At 41.6% G+C, this 16858-nt stretch overlaps 1 protein-coding gene across 2 annotated transcripts in view; it reads right to left on the bottom strand.

Moving 5' to 3' along the window:
• Nucleotides 1-2390: 2390 nt before the first annotated feature.
• Nucleotides 2391-16858, bottom strand: part of LOC146458361 (uncharacterized) — a 33855-nt gene continuing 19387 nt past the window's right edge. Inside the window, exons 6-15 of one of the 2 annotated variants that reach the window (XM_085090671.1) lie at nt 15226-16858; nt 12012-12180; nt 10487-10678; nt 8778-9050; nt 7665-7913; nt 5714-6770; nt 4195-4424; nt 3830-3887; nt 3281-3341; nt 2391-2788 (exon numbers count right to left, since the gene is read on the bottom strand). The exon at nt 15226-16858 is cut by the window's right edge and continues 1387 nt beyond it. In XM_085090671.1, the coding sequence (XP_084946797.1) occupies nt 3292-3341; nt 3830-3887; nt 4195-4424; nt 5714-6770; nt 7665-7913; nt 8778-9050; nt 10487-10678; nt 12012-12180; nt 15226-16858 (3911 nt within the window). In that variant the 3' untranslated portion in view covers nt 2391-2788; nt 3281-3291. The remainder of the gene's footprint in view (nt 2789-3280; nt 3342-3829; nt 3888-4194; nt 4425-5713; nt 6771-7664; nt 7914-8777; nt 9051-10486; nt 10679-12011; nt 12181-15225) is intronic. The other variant, XM_085090672.1, reaches the window with a different exon arrangement.

The following is a 16858-nucleotide window of genomic DNA, read 5'->3' as shown; positions in this document are numbered from 1 at the left end:
CTTAAGTACTCAATCATATGCTTGTCATACTCGCAATTGTTGAGGTTTTATAAGGAGAATTAAAGGCGTTTTGTATTCGAGATTGATGGTTAACAGTATATCTCACTATATCATAAAGGACTGATGAGTTTATTAGCATACTAACAAACTAAATTTTATGGCTTTGACCTTTCCAAGTCGATAGTATTTCTCAGATAAGGATAGAAGAAAGTTTGGCTCAATTCACTTCCACTTACGTCCTCCCACTCTCAAGGTTAGCCCTGGAATTTCGTCAGAGCGATTTGCTAACGCTCGAAATGTCAGCTTTCGAATCTCTTGCCAAATTTAACACCATACAATGCAGGCAAGAAGAACAACAAAAGATGACTCCCCTTAAAGGCGGAAGTATCACGCAAATTTGCTGTTATTTCAACACCCCAAAAATGTTTGTCTGTCAGTAGAAACAACCAAATAATTGTCAATTTTGTGACAAATTATCACCCCAGTGCAATAAAACCGTCGATTAGTGCCTCTGGCCAGAGACAGAGTAGGCCAGTATGGATTGAAACTTGAAAAATGTTAGGCTGACGTTTTTCAAGTTCTCGCATTTTTGTTTCCAAAATGCGCTAGAACAGATCACGAGTTGTTCCTGTCTGGAATTGAGTTGATTTTTTTCCTCTCATCATTCTAGAATTATTTGGCAGCTGATTGAAGGTCTTATTTCATCATTTTTAACAGAAGATATCAAAAACACCACGATACTTCCCCTTTAAGCTTGGAATTCCGTCTATGGCGTTTTAAATAAGCCGCAACTAATCGTTCCAACTGAGTGTTGTTCAACATTCCTTGTTTGGCAGTGTTGCATGTTGGACGCTTGGATAAATCTCATTTAACATCACCCCAATATTAATTCATCCAACAAAAAATGTTGGTGCTAAAAGTTCTACAATTGTTGAAAAAACAAATGTTGTTCAACAATGATAAAACGTTTAGCCGCGGCTTCGATCGGGACCGCGGCCTCTGAATTGTTTTCTTTGTGGTTTCAATACATTTCTAGTCTTGTTACCCGAAATTTCCTGCTGAAAACAGGAAGTTTAGAAATGTTGGACTGCGTTGAAGCATTATATTAAAGTCCCAAAAATAATTACCCTCGATCTAAATTAGTGATGATAGATCAAAGAATTTTAAAACTCTACAATATATGTTAAAGCGCTAAAGTAGACCATTAATTTCACGCTGAGCGTTAGCCCTAGTAAGGAAATGGGAGACCACACGAGGGAAAGAAAAAAATATTTGACCTCGGCGAGAATCGAAATTAATGATGCCCCCGAAAGAAACAAAGCCCTGCTAAAGGCTGGCCTTCAATTCATACCCATCATAGTTAGGCCACGGAGTAAGGGGGGGGAGGGGGGAGGGTGGGGAAGATTGCCAAAGGAAAGACATTTGAACTAGGGTGAGATTTTTTGGTTCTCTGAAATGCTTCAACGTACGGAATGTGAGTATGGAAGGTCAAGAGAGTCCCTAAACGTCTTTGAAAATTTGTTGCAGTCCAATAAAACGGTTAAAAGCCCCCATCACTGGGAAGATAACTGCAGTCAAATTCCCTCCCTATGATCAACCCAGTCCTCACCCCTTAAGAATCTCAACAGCGAGACCAACAAGTCACTGCAGTCTCTTCCCATGTTCTCTAGGAAAGGAAAAAGGTGTCCGATTGATTGGAAAGCGGAAGACAGCAACAGACATACACTGACAACCCACCCTAGGAGAGCCAGGGACAGATAGCGGGGACGAGGAAAAAGTCGTAACGGGGGTGAAAAACTTTGACGAAGCAAAGGTGGGATACTTTTTTTCGTCGAAAATTTTCACGCCCGACCCTGAGTTTCCGAGGATGCTGATAACCTAAACTACAAGCAGTTTTTGTTTTTCCTCAAATGCAATAGCGAGACAGCAGTGAGCTTCGCTGCTCGATGTTCTTGCCATATTCTTGAATACCCCGTTCGGCTATGTCTGAAGAAAACTAAGGAGACCTTGCAGTCTAATGATTAACAAATCGACGGCAGTATAGAGTGTTTTCACATGACGTCACGGCGGCCATGTTGGTGTCCCAAACTAAACCTTCGGGAATTGAACTCTATTTTAATGCAAATACTTTCTTTTGTTTCAGTAAATCAATATGGCCGGTAGTCACGTGAATGAAAACGCTCTATACTCTTACAGACCATAAATTTTTTTTTTTTTTACGATTACATGGAAAAAATACGAGCGGAACTTCCTTTATTTCCGTTGAGAAAGCGCGCGCGTTACGTCTGACGTCATGTTTATTGTCTGTACTCTTACAGGTAATAGCTATGAGCCAATCAGCGCGCGGGAATTTTGACAGTTATTGTAAAATAACCAATCACCAATAAGGCTACCACTAAATGAATTTTATTCACACAACTCAAGCGCCGGTGAATCTAAACAAACAATTGTGCTACCGGGTTACCGCTTAAATCTCATCCAAACAGACGGAACCTTACAAAAATAGCTACGATCATTACAAAAATACCTTGGATCTATTTTGTTTTCTCTTGAGGGTTCTTTGAAGTGGAAATCTCGCCGCGCTTTTTACAAATTCAATGTGTTCATTTCGTACAAGTCAGTAAATTTTAATACAAAACTATCGAGCGTCTCACAAGCCACGCTCTTCTGCTATTGTTTTACAAACATTTCATTCACTGTACTGTACAGATATAAACTACAAAGTATTTCCAATTTCAAATAACTCAAGATGAGGTCCACGCAACTGTCTGCTTTGATTGACGCTGCCTGGAAGGTAAGAAAAAAATTAAATAAAAATTTGTCAATAGAAAGGAACGAAAGTGCGATAAGGTGAAATTTGGAAAATAAACTGTTTCCTGATCCTGTCGTATTGAAGATTGGAAAACAAAATTAGGTTTCAGGAGAAAAAATAATTTTAAACCATCACAAGCCTTCGATTCCTTCGCGGAATCTTTTTCGAGTATGTGAGAGGTTAATTTATGTCAAGTGACTTGGGGTGGACTGGTGTGAGTCACGTGACAAAATGTCCCACAAGACCGCTGGTAGTTCGTAATCGCCGTCTCGATTAATTTAATTTGCATACCTTAGTGTCATCAATTCTCCAATAAGAAACTGAGAATAAATTCCAAGGATCCGAGCTAAAAACGAATTGTAAGTAACTTTGTCGTGGAATTTGCCAGTTTATGCTTGTAGCATGAAGGCGCCTTAAAAATAAGCGAAAACTTTCATATGAGCATAGAGGGAAGCAGAATCTTCTCACCTCAGGGTCGATCACGGCTTCCTTTGCCCGGTTTTTTCGTCCTTTCCTTTAAACTTGGAAGCTGAAACAGAACCAACAGCGGTTATAAAACGACAACGAAACAAATCCGGCAATGTACACAAGTGCAGTATTAACCTTGGAATTACCGAGTGCAGTTATTGTAACGGGACCTCAAAATCAGATTGCGGCTTAAAAATAGAACAATCCAACTATAAGGAGCTCAAGCAAACCAAAGTTGAAGTTCATCGTTCAGCCTCAGAAAATTTAAAATACTGAAAACCAATTTATGGTACATTGGTCTACCATGCTTTCTCTCTTTAGTATGAATATGTTTGATTATAGGACGGGTGCATTAAGAATTAACAAAATGACCAGCTCCCAGTTGGCATGCATTAATTCTTTCTTCCGCAGTTCGAATATATCAATTTCAAATAATTCACTTCCAAGTTCAGATTGGAAAGGAAGATGACCCTCGCCCTATTTCTACCACGGGCGGATCGCATGCAAGATTGGCATAAACGCCAAATGATGCTATTTTACAATCCCTACCTGCCGTTTGATACAAGGCCACCCGTGCAGCCACTGAGCCCATTCCAGAGCTTTCCACCTATATAGCAGATGTTAATTACATATTAGCCATTGTGTCCCTTACTAGCAGTGCCTAAACAACATATCCCCAAAGCAAGAATTGTTTTAAACCACTCCCAACTCACAATTTACACAAGAAGATAAACGTGACCAACCACTAAATGTAAGATTAGTTGTGTACGATTAGCAAGATTATCAAATTGCTCGTCGTGCATTATATTAACGGTTAGCTGAATTTTTTCTCATGCAGCTTATGGACACGCGGCATGCCAACGCGTTTTCTGAAGTCAAACTTGAATACTGTACCGAATCATAAGGTTACTCACTCCCTTAGAAAGTTGCCTTGGTAACGGTTTCGGTCTTGAGCCATCGGCAGATGTCTGTCTTGACAGAGGAGTTCCCGAAGCTCTCTTCCACACAGGATCATTAACAGCCGTTGCGTCTGAGGTAGTCTTTCTGAGCGGTTCTTTAGACGACGGAGTGCTCTGCGCTGAGGTGCTACGACTGTAAGACACACCGGATGCAAACGTATCCGATAAAGGACGGCGTGAGTCCGCTAAAAAGAGAGATGGGAAAGTGCAAAAGTACTGAGTGATCACATAATGCCAATCACAACAACAGCAAGTAACGCGATAAGCCAATCAGAACTCGAAGCAAAACCATGTAATAGGTGCGAAGCGCGGGAAAAACTTGCTAGCGATGACAGGCGCGGGAAAACACAGATAAGCCAAGGCTTGATTGGATTTTGTTTTGTTCCTGACCAATCACAACCTATTCAAGTGACTCAACGAACCAATCAGAACTCTACGCAAAACGTGTAACGGGTGCCAAGCGCGGGAAAATTGCATGAACCAAGTCGAGCTGGTTACGATTTTGTTTCTGATTGGTTGAACAATCAGCATGTGTGCTCTGATTGGTTACAGCTCGCTGCACAGGTTTCTTACACCAATCACAGAGTTTCCTTATCTAAAAGCACACCACGAGACACTTCAAGACTAGAGGATTCTGCGTTCTGAGTCAAGAAACCGTAACGTAAGACTACTCAAATGAAAGCTACTGAGCAGCACTTTTCTGTGGTGCTGTTTATTATGTTGTACAAAGTGGTTCTAAATTTTGAGTCTGTGGATGGAATCCTAAATTGTGACCATTCAAATGAAAGCTACTGAGCAGTAGTTTCCTGTGGTGCTGTTCATTATGCTGTACAAGATGGTTGTACTTTTTGAGCCTGTTGATGCAGAGAAATCCTTAAGTGCCCTGGTGGAACCATTCAAATGTCGACAGCTATTTAGCAGTACTTACTGTGCCGTGGTGTTGTTTGTTGTGTTGTACAAGGTGGGTCTAACGTTTGAATCTGTGGATGAAATCATGACCATTCCAATGAAAGTTACGGGGCAGAACTTTTTTGTGTGCTGTATGTTGTGCTCGTTCAATCATTCAAGACTATGTAAAAATCCTAAAAAATATAACGTTACAAATTACAGATTCTAACCTAATTTGGGTAGCACCAAGTTAACTCAAGCTAATCAGGGTGGCCCTCAAGAGTCGAATGGAAATTTGGAAGTGTTGGTTTTTGTGGAGGGAGGAAAACCGGAGAACCCGGACAGAACCAGGCGTGCGATTCTCCACCCCCCAAAAGATTTCGGACCCGACAAACCATTTTACGTGCACAAAAAGAAAAAACCTTTTAAGTTTTCCAAAATTAAGAAACACATTGAGTACGCAAAACAAGCGACAATCAGTAGAGAAGGGATAAGAAAATTCCTTTTCGGGCCCGAAAGCTCTTCGGTAGCTTTGAGAAATGCACGCGAGTCCTCTAATTAGGTTAAGCGCTTCAAATTCCCTTACCTCGCGGCGGTCTTCTCTCTGGTATCGGCGGCTTCGTTTTCTCTTCTTTTGTCTCAGTCTGCGCTGCCCGAGCCGTCTTCACTGCTTCAGTTAACTTATCTAACTGAGCGCGCTGCTCTTCCAGCTCTTTCTTTTGCTTCTCGTTAGTAAATTTTAGTTTTATATTCTCCGATCTCTGTTCGTCGTACATTCGTTTATAATCGTCGTCCATATGAAATCCGAACGAAATCGAGTGCTCGGATTTTCGCCTCTCCAGCATTCTAACCTTAGTGCGATGAGAGCGCACGTCTTCGCTGTGTTTTGTAAGTTCATCGTCCAATCGTTGACGCAGACTTTTAATTTCTTCTTTGTGCCTCCGTCTCTTAACTTCCAACAGAGTTTCAAGTTCTTCGACTTTGAATTCCAGATCTTTGATTTTCTTATCTCGTTGTTGTAAATCTGACGAAGTAACAAGCGCATTAGCGCTCGCTCCGTTCAAAACCTTCTGCTCGTTCTTGACGCTTTCGAGTTCATTTTCGTGCCGGCGTTTCAACTCTTGAACCGACGCGTCCCTTTCCTGTTTCAAATCTTCCAACTCCTTCTCGTGTTCCAGCTTCTGCTCTTCAATAACATCCTCCAAGCCCTTGAGTTTCAATCTCAAATCCTCCACGTTTAGCATTTTCTCATCGCCTAGTTTCTGTTTATACATGTTGATCTCGGCGCCGTGAGTAGTTTGCATTTCTTCGATTTTCAAATCTAATTCCTCGATTTCCAACCTCAAACTATCGTTCTCCGAAGCGAGCGTTTCCCAATCTCCCATCTGACATTTTTTCTCTTTCTCCCGTTCGAAAGCGTCTTTGTACATTTGAATTTCTTTCTCGTATTTTCTGTCGATGGCCTCCATTTCTTTCTGCATCTGGTAAATTTTGATGCTCATGTCTTCGGTTCTTCTCAGTCCAAACATGGTGGCCGCTTCGGATTTTTTCAAGCTTTTTTCCAAGTCTGTCTTTTCCTTTTTGAATTTTTTACTGTTGTTTTCAATTTCTTTCTCGAGTTCGTCGATCTTTGCTACTGCATCCTGCGCAATAAAAAACAAACATTCTTTTACAGATCAATCCCTGCGTAATTAATTGAGCTTATTAGTTCTTTGTGAAAAGATGAGACTTGGAAGCCCGTTCCTACGATAAACCCTGAATTTTGCGGCGTCTCGTGATTCTGTTCGGCTAAGCCTAAAAAAAAGTATGGTTACTGTGGCCATGTGAAAATGAAACAAGGGGTATTTTGCTAGGTTTTCGCCCGAACGAGAGCGAGGACTTTTAAAAACGTAATACCGTATTTATTCGATTAACCGCCCTGTGCGCTTATTTAATTTTGGGCCCATTAGCGTGGGCGCTTATTATTTTCCTAACATTTTCAGCAAGCGAGGACATTTTTAGAGAATAACAAAACAAGGGATAACAAGTTTATTTCGCTTCAACAAGACAAAACAAAGTGCAAAGCTATCATAAACAAGCCATAAACAATATAAAAGTTCATTGACTACCGTATCTAAAAACAATTTTGGAATACAACTGATTCTCCTCTTACTTCGCGCTGGGCTAGTACAAAAATGTTTTTTCATTGGGAGGGGGATGGGGTGGGCGCTTATTCGAGGGTGGGCACTTATAAACTTTTTGGGCTTTCAGGGTGGGCGGTTAATGGAATAAATAAGGTAACTTGGACGAGTAAAAGTGTAATAAAACTGTATAAAAAGTCCAGTAGACCTGCGCTTTTTAAAAGCTCTATTTTCACTGGACCGTTATACAGCTGCATTGTTTTTTAGGGCTGTGAGCATTGCATTCGTTCGACCAACCATGTAAGACGTTGCAAACGGTGCATAAGGAAAGGACTTTCCGATCGAGATAGCGACAAGCCTGGCATATTTTTATTAAGAAGCTAAAGCCCCTTCAAAACACAAGCCTTCGCTACGCACCTCCAGTGAGAGTTGTACCCCGTCACGTATGATTGTACCAGCCGCTGTATGTGGGTCACCCTGCTGACTAGTCGGGGAGGTCGCACCACACCTTGCCACCTGAATGGCGACCAACATGTCTGCCTTGAGTAGATTAACTTCATCCTCGTGTTGAGTGTCTTTTTGCTGTAGTTGTTCCTGGAAATCCTCTTTGCAGGCTGTTAACTCGCTCTCGAGCTGCTGCACTCGCTTTCGAAGCTGGGAATCATCCTGGGTCAAGTACAGACAAAAATCAATGTGAAACTAGATGCTATCGGGTAGGATTGGGTTCAAATTACTTCTTAGAAGACTTGCCTACAAATCGAGCCAGAAGTTTTTCTCACGGAGGGAAAAAAAGAAGAATAATAAAACAACGATTACAACAACAAGGGCGAGGACCTTCAGGGCGCGAGAGTTCCCAGGCTGGATCATCTTGGTTATAAAATAACTTTTGTAACTTCAGCCTTGTAAGGCACTAATTTTGTCTATTACGCTATACAAAGTGGGCGTAATTTCTGAAACTCCTGATAAAATCCCAAAGAATGACTGTTCAAATAAAGGTGGTTATGACTCGGCTGGATTGTGTGGAAGCAATCCTTAGGTGTGATCATTAAGTGAAAGCTACCGAGCAGTATGTTTAGTCCTACAATTGTAGGTGGTTCTAGCATAAGGGTTGTGTGTGGAAGTCTAATTTTGACCGTGCAAACTACTGGAAAGGAAGGAGTTACAACATTGTGCCTTTACAATTAACGAATCGACGGCAGTTTTCTATGGTCTGTACTCTTACAGACCATAAAACGACGTTATAAAATGTTCAAAACTCAAGTGGTTACCAAGTTTCGAACATTTTATGGCGTCAATTATGGTCTATGAGAGTATAGACCACAGAAAACTGTCGTCGATTTGTGTTTTACAATAACATGGAAAAAGTACGAGCAGAACTGGCTTTATTTTCCGTTGAGAAAGCGCGCGCGTTTTTTCAATCTGACATCATTTTTATTGTCTGTACTCTTAAAGACAATAGCCACGAGCCAATCAGAGCGCGGGAGTTTTTTTACAGATATTGTAAAAACCTGCTTTCATAAACGTTCTTACCTCAGCAATCCCGTCCATGTTACCATGGGGTACAGCAGCTTTGAATTTTTTGGCCTCTCGCAGGACCTCTTCATGTTTTTCCTGTAGCTCAGCGATCTTCGCCTCGTAATCTGCGCGCATTTTCGTTAACTCTTCCTGCAGTTCTTTGGGCTTCTGGGGCGAGACACCTCCTCCCTCCACTTCCGAGTCCAATCGATATTTTTCTGATCTTATCGCTTGAATAACCGTCATCATGTCGTTACGAGTTTGCTCGATGTCTCGCTGTTGTTTCTCCTGTAAAAAGATCGGAGGGAGACAAATGTAAGGAACGGTAAGCTAAATAGTTGGGCGAGCGAACGCTATAGCCGCCATCTTGGATTTCAAAAGGAGAGGAAGATTGGGAGAGTAGAAAGTGCGACCAAGGGGGTGGGTATTAACCTGCGATTAACTGAGCCACCCCGTTTCCCCCCCCCCCCCCCAACCTCCTTTCCCGAAAACACCGGCTTTGCAAGCTTTAACCTAAACAGTCTTCTCGGTTCTTTACATGAAGTAAACCAGAGATAGAGAATTCTACAAGACTTTGTCCTAGTTCAGTTTTTGTCTACTGAAAAAGATTTTAGAGTTGCGTTTTAACGCACTCACACCAACAGCTAGTGAAGCTTCATGGTAATATGGTTTAAACTACTACTGTAACATTGCTTTTCTACATGTATGGTGCTGTTTATTACGCTTTTAACAGTGGTTCTTAAGGCAAAGTTATCAAGTGTGCTGCACTTGGACGGTACTAACTTTTCCGTCTGTGGTTGAAATCCTAAAGTGCAACCAGTTCAAATGAAAGCTACTGAGCAATACTTTCCAGTTGTGCTGTTTATTATGCTGCACGAGGTTGTTCTAACTTTTGAATCTGTGGACAAAAATCATACGCTTTAACTGTTCAAGTATCAGCTCCATGTTTATCATTCAAATTCCCGAATCACTGCAGGCACGAGTTGATTGTGAGATCACGCGCGACCGAGGTGCTCCAAATGACGGCGTTTCAAGCTACCCCAAAACTTTCTTTTAGAAAGAATACTACAAAATACAGTGCAATGTCGTGTTCCAGATAAGAAAGGGGCCTCAGGTCAAAAAGCCGAGAAAGATGGCTTCCTTACATGAAAAAATACACTGTTCACAGTCCCCTATTTTTCCGTGGGATTTTCGAGACTCGTGGGCTTTGATCAAACTCCTGCCATTTTGGTTTAACGGAGTTTAACCTGGGGAGAGTTTAACCTGGGGAGAGTGTCTAAACTACTCAACGTACCCTGACTAGGGCCCCCCTTGGTAGTTTAGACACTCTCCCCAGGTTGCGCTCGCCGTTATAAACCAAGATGGCGGGAGTTCGACCGAAGCGTACGAGTCTCGAAAATCCCACGGAAAAATAGGGGACTGTGAACGGTCTAATGAAAAATGACCGGTAAACGTAAGGAGATTTGGAGACAACCACACCTATTGAGCCCACAAATTCTTCATTGACTCCCTGACTTTTAAAACTGATATTAAAAACAAGGAATGATGTATTATGCAGGGATTGACACAGGCAACTCGGAAAAGAAATCCGAGTGCTTCTATCAGGAGTCGAACGTAAGACCTTCCGATTACTAGTTCGGATGCTCTACCACTGAGTTACAGGAGACTCATGGGAGCTAAGGCCATTAAATATTATAAAGACTGTCAGCAGTTTATCTTCTCACCCTCTCAGTCCTTAGTTCCTCGTTGTATTTCTTACTAAGTTCCTCTGTTTCTTCCTCCAGCTCTTTTATTCGCTGTTTTAGCTGCTGGGTGTTAGAGTCATCCTTGGCAGGAGAAGGCGCGGCTCCTAAGGAGGCCTGGAGAACAACGGCCATGTCACGTTTGAGTTGCTCCAGCTCCTCTCCATGTTGAACCTATAAACACAAACGCAATGTATTTCAAAATTTTAAGGACAGAACCCAGTTGTTCAAAGAATGGATAACTTTATCCAGCGGATAAATAGTTATCAACCGGAAAAAATGAATCACTTGGAACAAATTTTATCCACTGGGTGGTTATTAAATTCCTTTAACCCTTTAAGCCCTAACAGTGATCAGCATCAAATTTCTCCTTGTAATACCAATGCTTATTCAACCCCCGAGGTAATGAGAATTAAGGATATGATCACCCAAGGTGAATTTTCTTGATATTTTAATAACTTCTCCACAGTACTTTTATAAGAAAAGTACGGGGACAAGATAGAATTTGTTCTTTGATATTAGGGGTTAAAGTGTTAAATTGACGCACGTCATTTACAGATTATGTCATTTTTAAGACTGGTCCTTCAAAATGGCGCACTCCATTTCCAAGACAGGTCACTTCCGGTAAATGGAAACACCCTTTGTCTCCTTTGAGTAGCCTTGCGTAGCGACCCAAAAAACGTCTCGGAAGACCACTCTTCCCACCCACCATTACACAAACACGCGATTTTATTTGCTACCATGGGATGGTCAAATTTTGAGGACGCCGGCCTGGATCAAGCTCTTGTAAAATTAGTGCACTGCAAATAAAACAAGAATATGGACACACGCGAGGCGCGGACACGAGAACCCGCGCGCGAAAATTGAGTTTGCGTGAAGCATTACTCGCGGATCGCGTGAGGTCGTAATTTTCTCTTATCATAGTATCGCATTTCTTGTCTGCACTATTGATCATGCGAATCGCAATTTTCTCGTTTATTATGGTATCGCACTTAGCGTCCGCTTTAGGGAACTTAAAAGCGTCTGTCCGTAAAAGCAGATTGTTCGTGAAGTGGAAGTTCACTAAACCGCGATGACTTGATCGGAAATACAGTGAGTTCTATCTCTCTGACAGAAAAAAAAACTTTAATAGCCTTTAATCGTCTTCAGTGAGTTAATTTTAACTTAAGCGCTTAGCCCTTGGAGTTGAGAAAATAAACTAGAATGAAGCGACCCAGCCATGAAATTTAATCATCTCTGGCATTCTGACGTCAAAATACCTTAAGGCGACGCAATGAACTGACCCTTTCACGTACAGAAGTTCTGATGTTTTAGTTTATGGATAAATCCTTAAGTGTGACCATTCAAATGAAAGCCAAAGAGCAGTACTTTCATGTGGTGCTGTTCCTCGACTGCGTAGCTTCAGTTCAATCTAAGGCATCACACCGTTTGTCTACCATGTCCAGAAGCGTACGCTTGCTGTTGCGAGGTGAAGAATCGGTTCTAAAGTTAAAAATGTAGTACATACCTTGAGGCTTTCAATCTCCTCCATGTACTTCAGGCTCATGTTTTCCATCTCGACCTGCAGCTGAACAACTTCGGTCTGCAACCCGTCTGATCCATCTCCGCTGCTTCGCTTCAGTTTGTCCATCTCTCTAGTATGACTCTTCTTTAACAGCTCCATTTGACTTTCATATCTAACACGAAAGACGACAGGATGTGAGCAGCAAGTAAACTATGTCGCTGCCAGACTTTTCGTCGTCGGCTGACGCGTTTCAATCGCTTGAGTCTGCGAATGAAGTCCTAAGCTATGACGGTTTCTTGAGTACTTCATTACTGCGGTGACGCTCATTTGCGCTATGAAATGTGAATCTAGCTTATCAATCGCCTGTGGGTGAAATCCTCAAGTGTGACCATTTAAATGGAAGCTACTGAACAGTGATTCCCTGTGGCTCTGAGTTCCACAGTGATCCAGACACAGAAAACTGCACGTTCTTACGTCAGAAAACAAAGTGAGACGTAATGAGTTGACCCTTTGCTATCCGTGTCAAACCGTGGTCAAACCCTTCGTCTGATAATTAGATAAATTCGTCTGCCGAGCAGTACTTTCTTGCGAACCGGTAGTAATTATTTTTACGCTGTACAAGGTGGTTTTACGTTTTAAGTCTGTGGATGAAATGATGACGTGTGGTCATTCAACTTTCCTGTGGTAATGTTTATTATGTTGTACAAGGTAGTTGTAAATAGTGAGTCTGTGAATGAAATGCTGAATTGTGACCATTCAAATGAAAGCCCGGATTAGTTCCTTCCTATGATGCTGTTTATTATGCTGTTAAGGTGGTTCTAAGTTTTGAGTCTATGGATAAAATCCTTAAGCGCGGCCATTCAAATGAAAGTCATTGATTAGTACTTTCCTATGGTGCTGTTTATTTATGTTGTACATGCATGTTAGCTGTAAACAGTGATGGGTTTGAGAACGACACGCTGAATGTGGTCATTTAAATGAAAGTCATCGATTAGTTTATCACTGTGCCGCCGTTTAATACACTCTGCCACGGTGTTCTATCTTTCTACTACGTGGATCAAATCCTAAAAGACTAACGATCAAAATGAAGACTGGCGAATGGTGCTGATCGCTTGGCATTCTTGTCCGGATAAAGACGATAAAATTTAGAAAATACATTTGGCATGTTATCAATTTGACACTCTGGGAAGGCAAAGAGGTATTTGGAATTTATCTATTGACTTGCCTTGCTCAAGACTGGCTGTAAGAAATCGACGTCATTGACAAATCCACCTAATCACGAGAAAGATCAGTTTACCAAGCTGTGTGTGTTATTTGGCTTGACAGTAACAGTGCTTTCAAAACCAGAACCACTGGAACGTTTAAGAGTTAGGGAAAGCAATCTACCGATATCACAATAATCTGAAAAGTTCCAAGCGAGGTTCGAAAGTTCTCGCTATGATAACTATCAAACAAAACGCAGTGAGCCAAACTCAGAAACGTTCCAAATTAAAGTGGAGTTGAGTTGTTGTTGTTGTTTACGAGGATGTTGCTACCGTATTAAGTAACCGCGAAACCTCGAAAATTAAGATCCTTCCCGTCGTATAATCTTCTTATCGTTTTTAATTGACAACGGAAAGTTTTGAAAATGCAAATTCAAAGGTCTTTCCACGTCGGTTAAGATCCCTAATTTCGATGCACTTTACACCGTTAACGCTGGCAGGGAATGCGAAACCATAAGAGAAAATCTCTACCTTCGTATACAAACGATCAAAAACGCGGTTTTATTAAAGTTTTCTTTTGCGCCTCAATCGAGTTATGATTAGTCAGAAGAAAACGCTGCTATAAATTCCAAGAAATCGTGTCTTGGCTGGTTCGCATTTTCCCGTCCTTCACACTGGCAACGCGTTCTTTCCTTCGTGTTCCAATTGGTTCATTGTGGCAGCCAGTGGGAGCGCTTCGCAATTTCTCATCATGACTACCACACAGATTTTTTGTCCTTCGGAGAAATTGGGCTACCATGCAGATTATTTTGCGCGCACATTATGACGAAAAAAGCATTTAAACTCGAAAATCAAGCCTTACTACGTTTTGTGATAACCGCAATAGTATTCCGTTTATTCTCAGAATGTTTGGTTTTCTCAAAATAGACAAAATATAAACAGCAAATAATTAGATTTTGGTTATGTTTAGGCGGGATATTGTTGGAGCCGTCGGGCCAACCGGGGGAGGTCAATCCGTTCTGAAAATATCCTTTCAGCAAAAATTTAGATAGCCGTTTGGGGGCACCTTGATAGACACAACTTTCATTTACTCAAGGTACTGTAGCCTTGTTAGTGCAAAGTACTGATCTCAAGAGGAGCTACTTTAAAGACGGTACCTTCTAATACAGAAGTACACTGTATTTTGCGTTGTTTATGACTATGCGGGACAAGCAGATCTTAGCAAGGGCTATTGGAATCCAAAAAAAAAAACATTGGGGGTAACAATGCATTTTTCAGAGATTATTAAGCAACAATAATTCCACAAAGCGCTAAAATATAAAACATTGTATGGCATTTTTTGCCAACTTGAAATTGAAGCTTGATTATCTCTGAAAAATGCGAGGTTACCCCTTATTTTCTTTTCGGATTCCAACAACCCTTACCAAGATCTACTTTTCCCGCCTAGTCGCGCAAAAATATCTCTGTTTGAGCAGGCACCATCGTCAAGAGAAACCCGACTTTCTCGGGTCATCCCGAGATGCGCAGAACGTATGCGCAGTAGCAAAAGGAGGTACCATACTTAAGGACGGTGCCTACTAATACCGAAGTATTTTTGCGTGGCTTATGACTATGCGGGAAAAGCAGATCTTAGCAAGGGCTATTGGAATCCCAAAAAAATTGGGGGTAACCACGCATTTCTTAGAGATAATTAAGCAACAAATATTCTCAAAAGCAGTAAAAAACAAAGCAATGTATGGCGTTTTTTTTTTTCCAAATTGAAGCTTTATTATCTCTGAAAAATGCATAGTTACGCCAAATTTTCTTTTTGGATACCAAGAGCACTTGCTAAGTTCTGCTTTCCCCGAATAGTTTTAAACCGCGCAAAAATATCCCTGTATTAGTAGCCCCCACCCATGGGAAACCCGAGTATCTCGAGATGCGCAGAACTTATGCGCAGTAACAATAGTAGGCACCGTCCTTAAAGTAAACCCTTTGGAAAATTGCTCCGCTTCAAGAAAGCTATTATAGTTTACCTTTCTGTCATTTGCTTCAACTCCGACTCCAGTTCCATTACCCGTGATTCCACGCCCTCGCCACGTTCTGGAATCACTTCTTTGACGCTGCTTTCCAAGATGGCTTCCCGTCGAGCGTTCTCCAACTCTTTCTTGTGCTGTGCTCGTATTTTCTCCAACTCTTGGTGATGCGAAGCCTTGAGCTCGCTGATGTCAGACTGAAGGGTTATAACACGAGACGTCAGTCGCAATTTTAACTCGTCAGACTCCGAGCTCGCAGCTCCGGAAACTTTGAAAGTGTCTTCGTTTAACTTTCGCATTTCATCCACGTGGAAACTTCTTTCTTGATTCAGTGTTTCGGTGAATTTCCTCTTCGAGTCTTCAAGCTCTGTCTGCAGTTGTTTGACTCGTGTAGCCTCAATCTCCCGACTCTTCTCACAAGATGCTAAACGCTCTTCCATTTCTTCGACTTTGCCGCTTTCGTTTAGAGCTCCATCGTCTTCGTTTTCCAACGTTTTGGTAGCCTTCATTTCTTCCACCAACTGATGCACTCGCGATCTCTCATCGTCCAGTTGTCGCTCCAGTTCTTTAGAGTTCTCTTTTTCTTCGCCGATGGCTATCTCCAACTCTTTGATGTACTTCATAGACAACTCCATCACGTCCAAAATGCCGTATTTTTCCTTGTCCAGTTCCTTGGCTTTGCGCACCAAATTCTCTCGCGTTGTGATAAGTTCTTCTTCCCTGGAGGAAAGATTGTTTTCAACCCCTTCAATCCATTCAACCGTTTCTTGTTCAACTGTAAGTCTCCGCGCCAACTCTTCAGCAAGTTCTAGGACCTTCTCCTCGCTCGCTATGAGTTTCGAGTTGTTGTCCTTCGCAAAATCTTCGTACTTCTTGATTCGTTCCTCGGCCTCCGTTAGCTTTTTCTTCACCTCTTCAACTTTAAAATCTTCGTCGTCCCTTTTGGTTTCCTGAAGCTCGGCGGAATGAAGCTTTTCCACAACGTCATAATCCTTAAGTTTCTCTTCAGCAGCAGCCAATTTCTCTCTGTAAACCTGAAGCTCCTCTTCTAACTCTTGAATTTTGATTGCAAGATCAGCAGTTTGTTTTGATTCCGAACCTTTCTCTGCCGACTCATATTCCTTCAGTTTTTCTTCGCATTCAGCAATCTTTTCGTTGGCTTTTGCAACGGAGCTTTCCCATTCAGACAATTCTTTTTCTTTGTTCTTCAACTCTGATTCAAGTTCGTCGATGTTTCTTTCCACATCCTCTCGATACACCATGATCTTAGTTTTCTCTTTCAACTCTTTAAGTTCTTTATCTTTCTCCTTTAGCTCCTTTCCTTCGGATTCCAAAACATCTTGCAGTTTCTTTAACTGACCTTCAAGTTCTTTGAGACGAAGTTTGTCTTGGTCTAGTTCCATTTTCATTTCATCCCTTCTAGCTTCCACTTCTTTACTTAATTCTTTTTCTCTTCTCGCAAAACCTCTCTCCTTCTCCTTCAATTCTTCATCTTTGCTTTTCAAAAGCCGCTCTAGTTCCTGCAGCTGGCTTTTATCAGCCTCTGCACTTAAGCTACGCGCTTCGTTCTCGGCCAATTTCGATTCCAATTCGCGTACTTTGTCTTTGTAAATTGAGACCTCTTCTTCCAAAC

The sequence above is a fragment of the Pavona decussata genome, unplaced genomic scaffold (genome assembly GCF_977016875.1).
Source record: "Pavona decussata unplaced genomic scaffold, jaPavDecu1.1 SCAFFOLD_233, whole genome shotgun sequence".
In the NCBI taxonomy this organism is placed as follows: Eukaryota; Metazoa; Cnidaria; class Anthozoa; order Scleractinia; family Agariciidae; genus Pavona; species Pavona decussata.
Note: the sequence above shows the minus strand (reverse complement) of the source record. Positions and strands in the feature narration are given on the sequence as shown.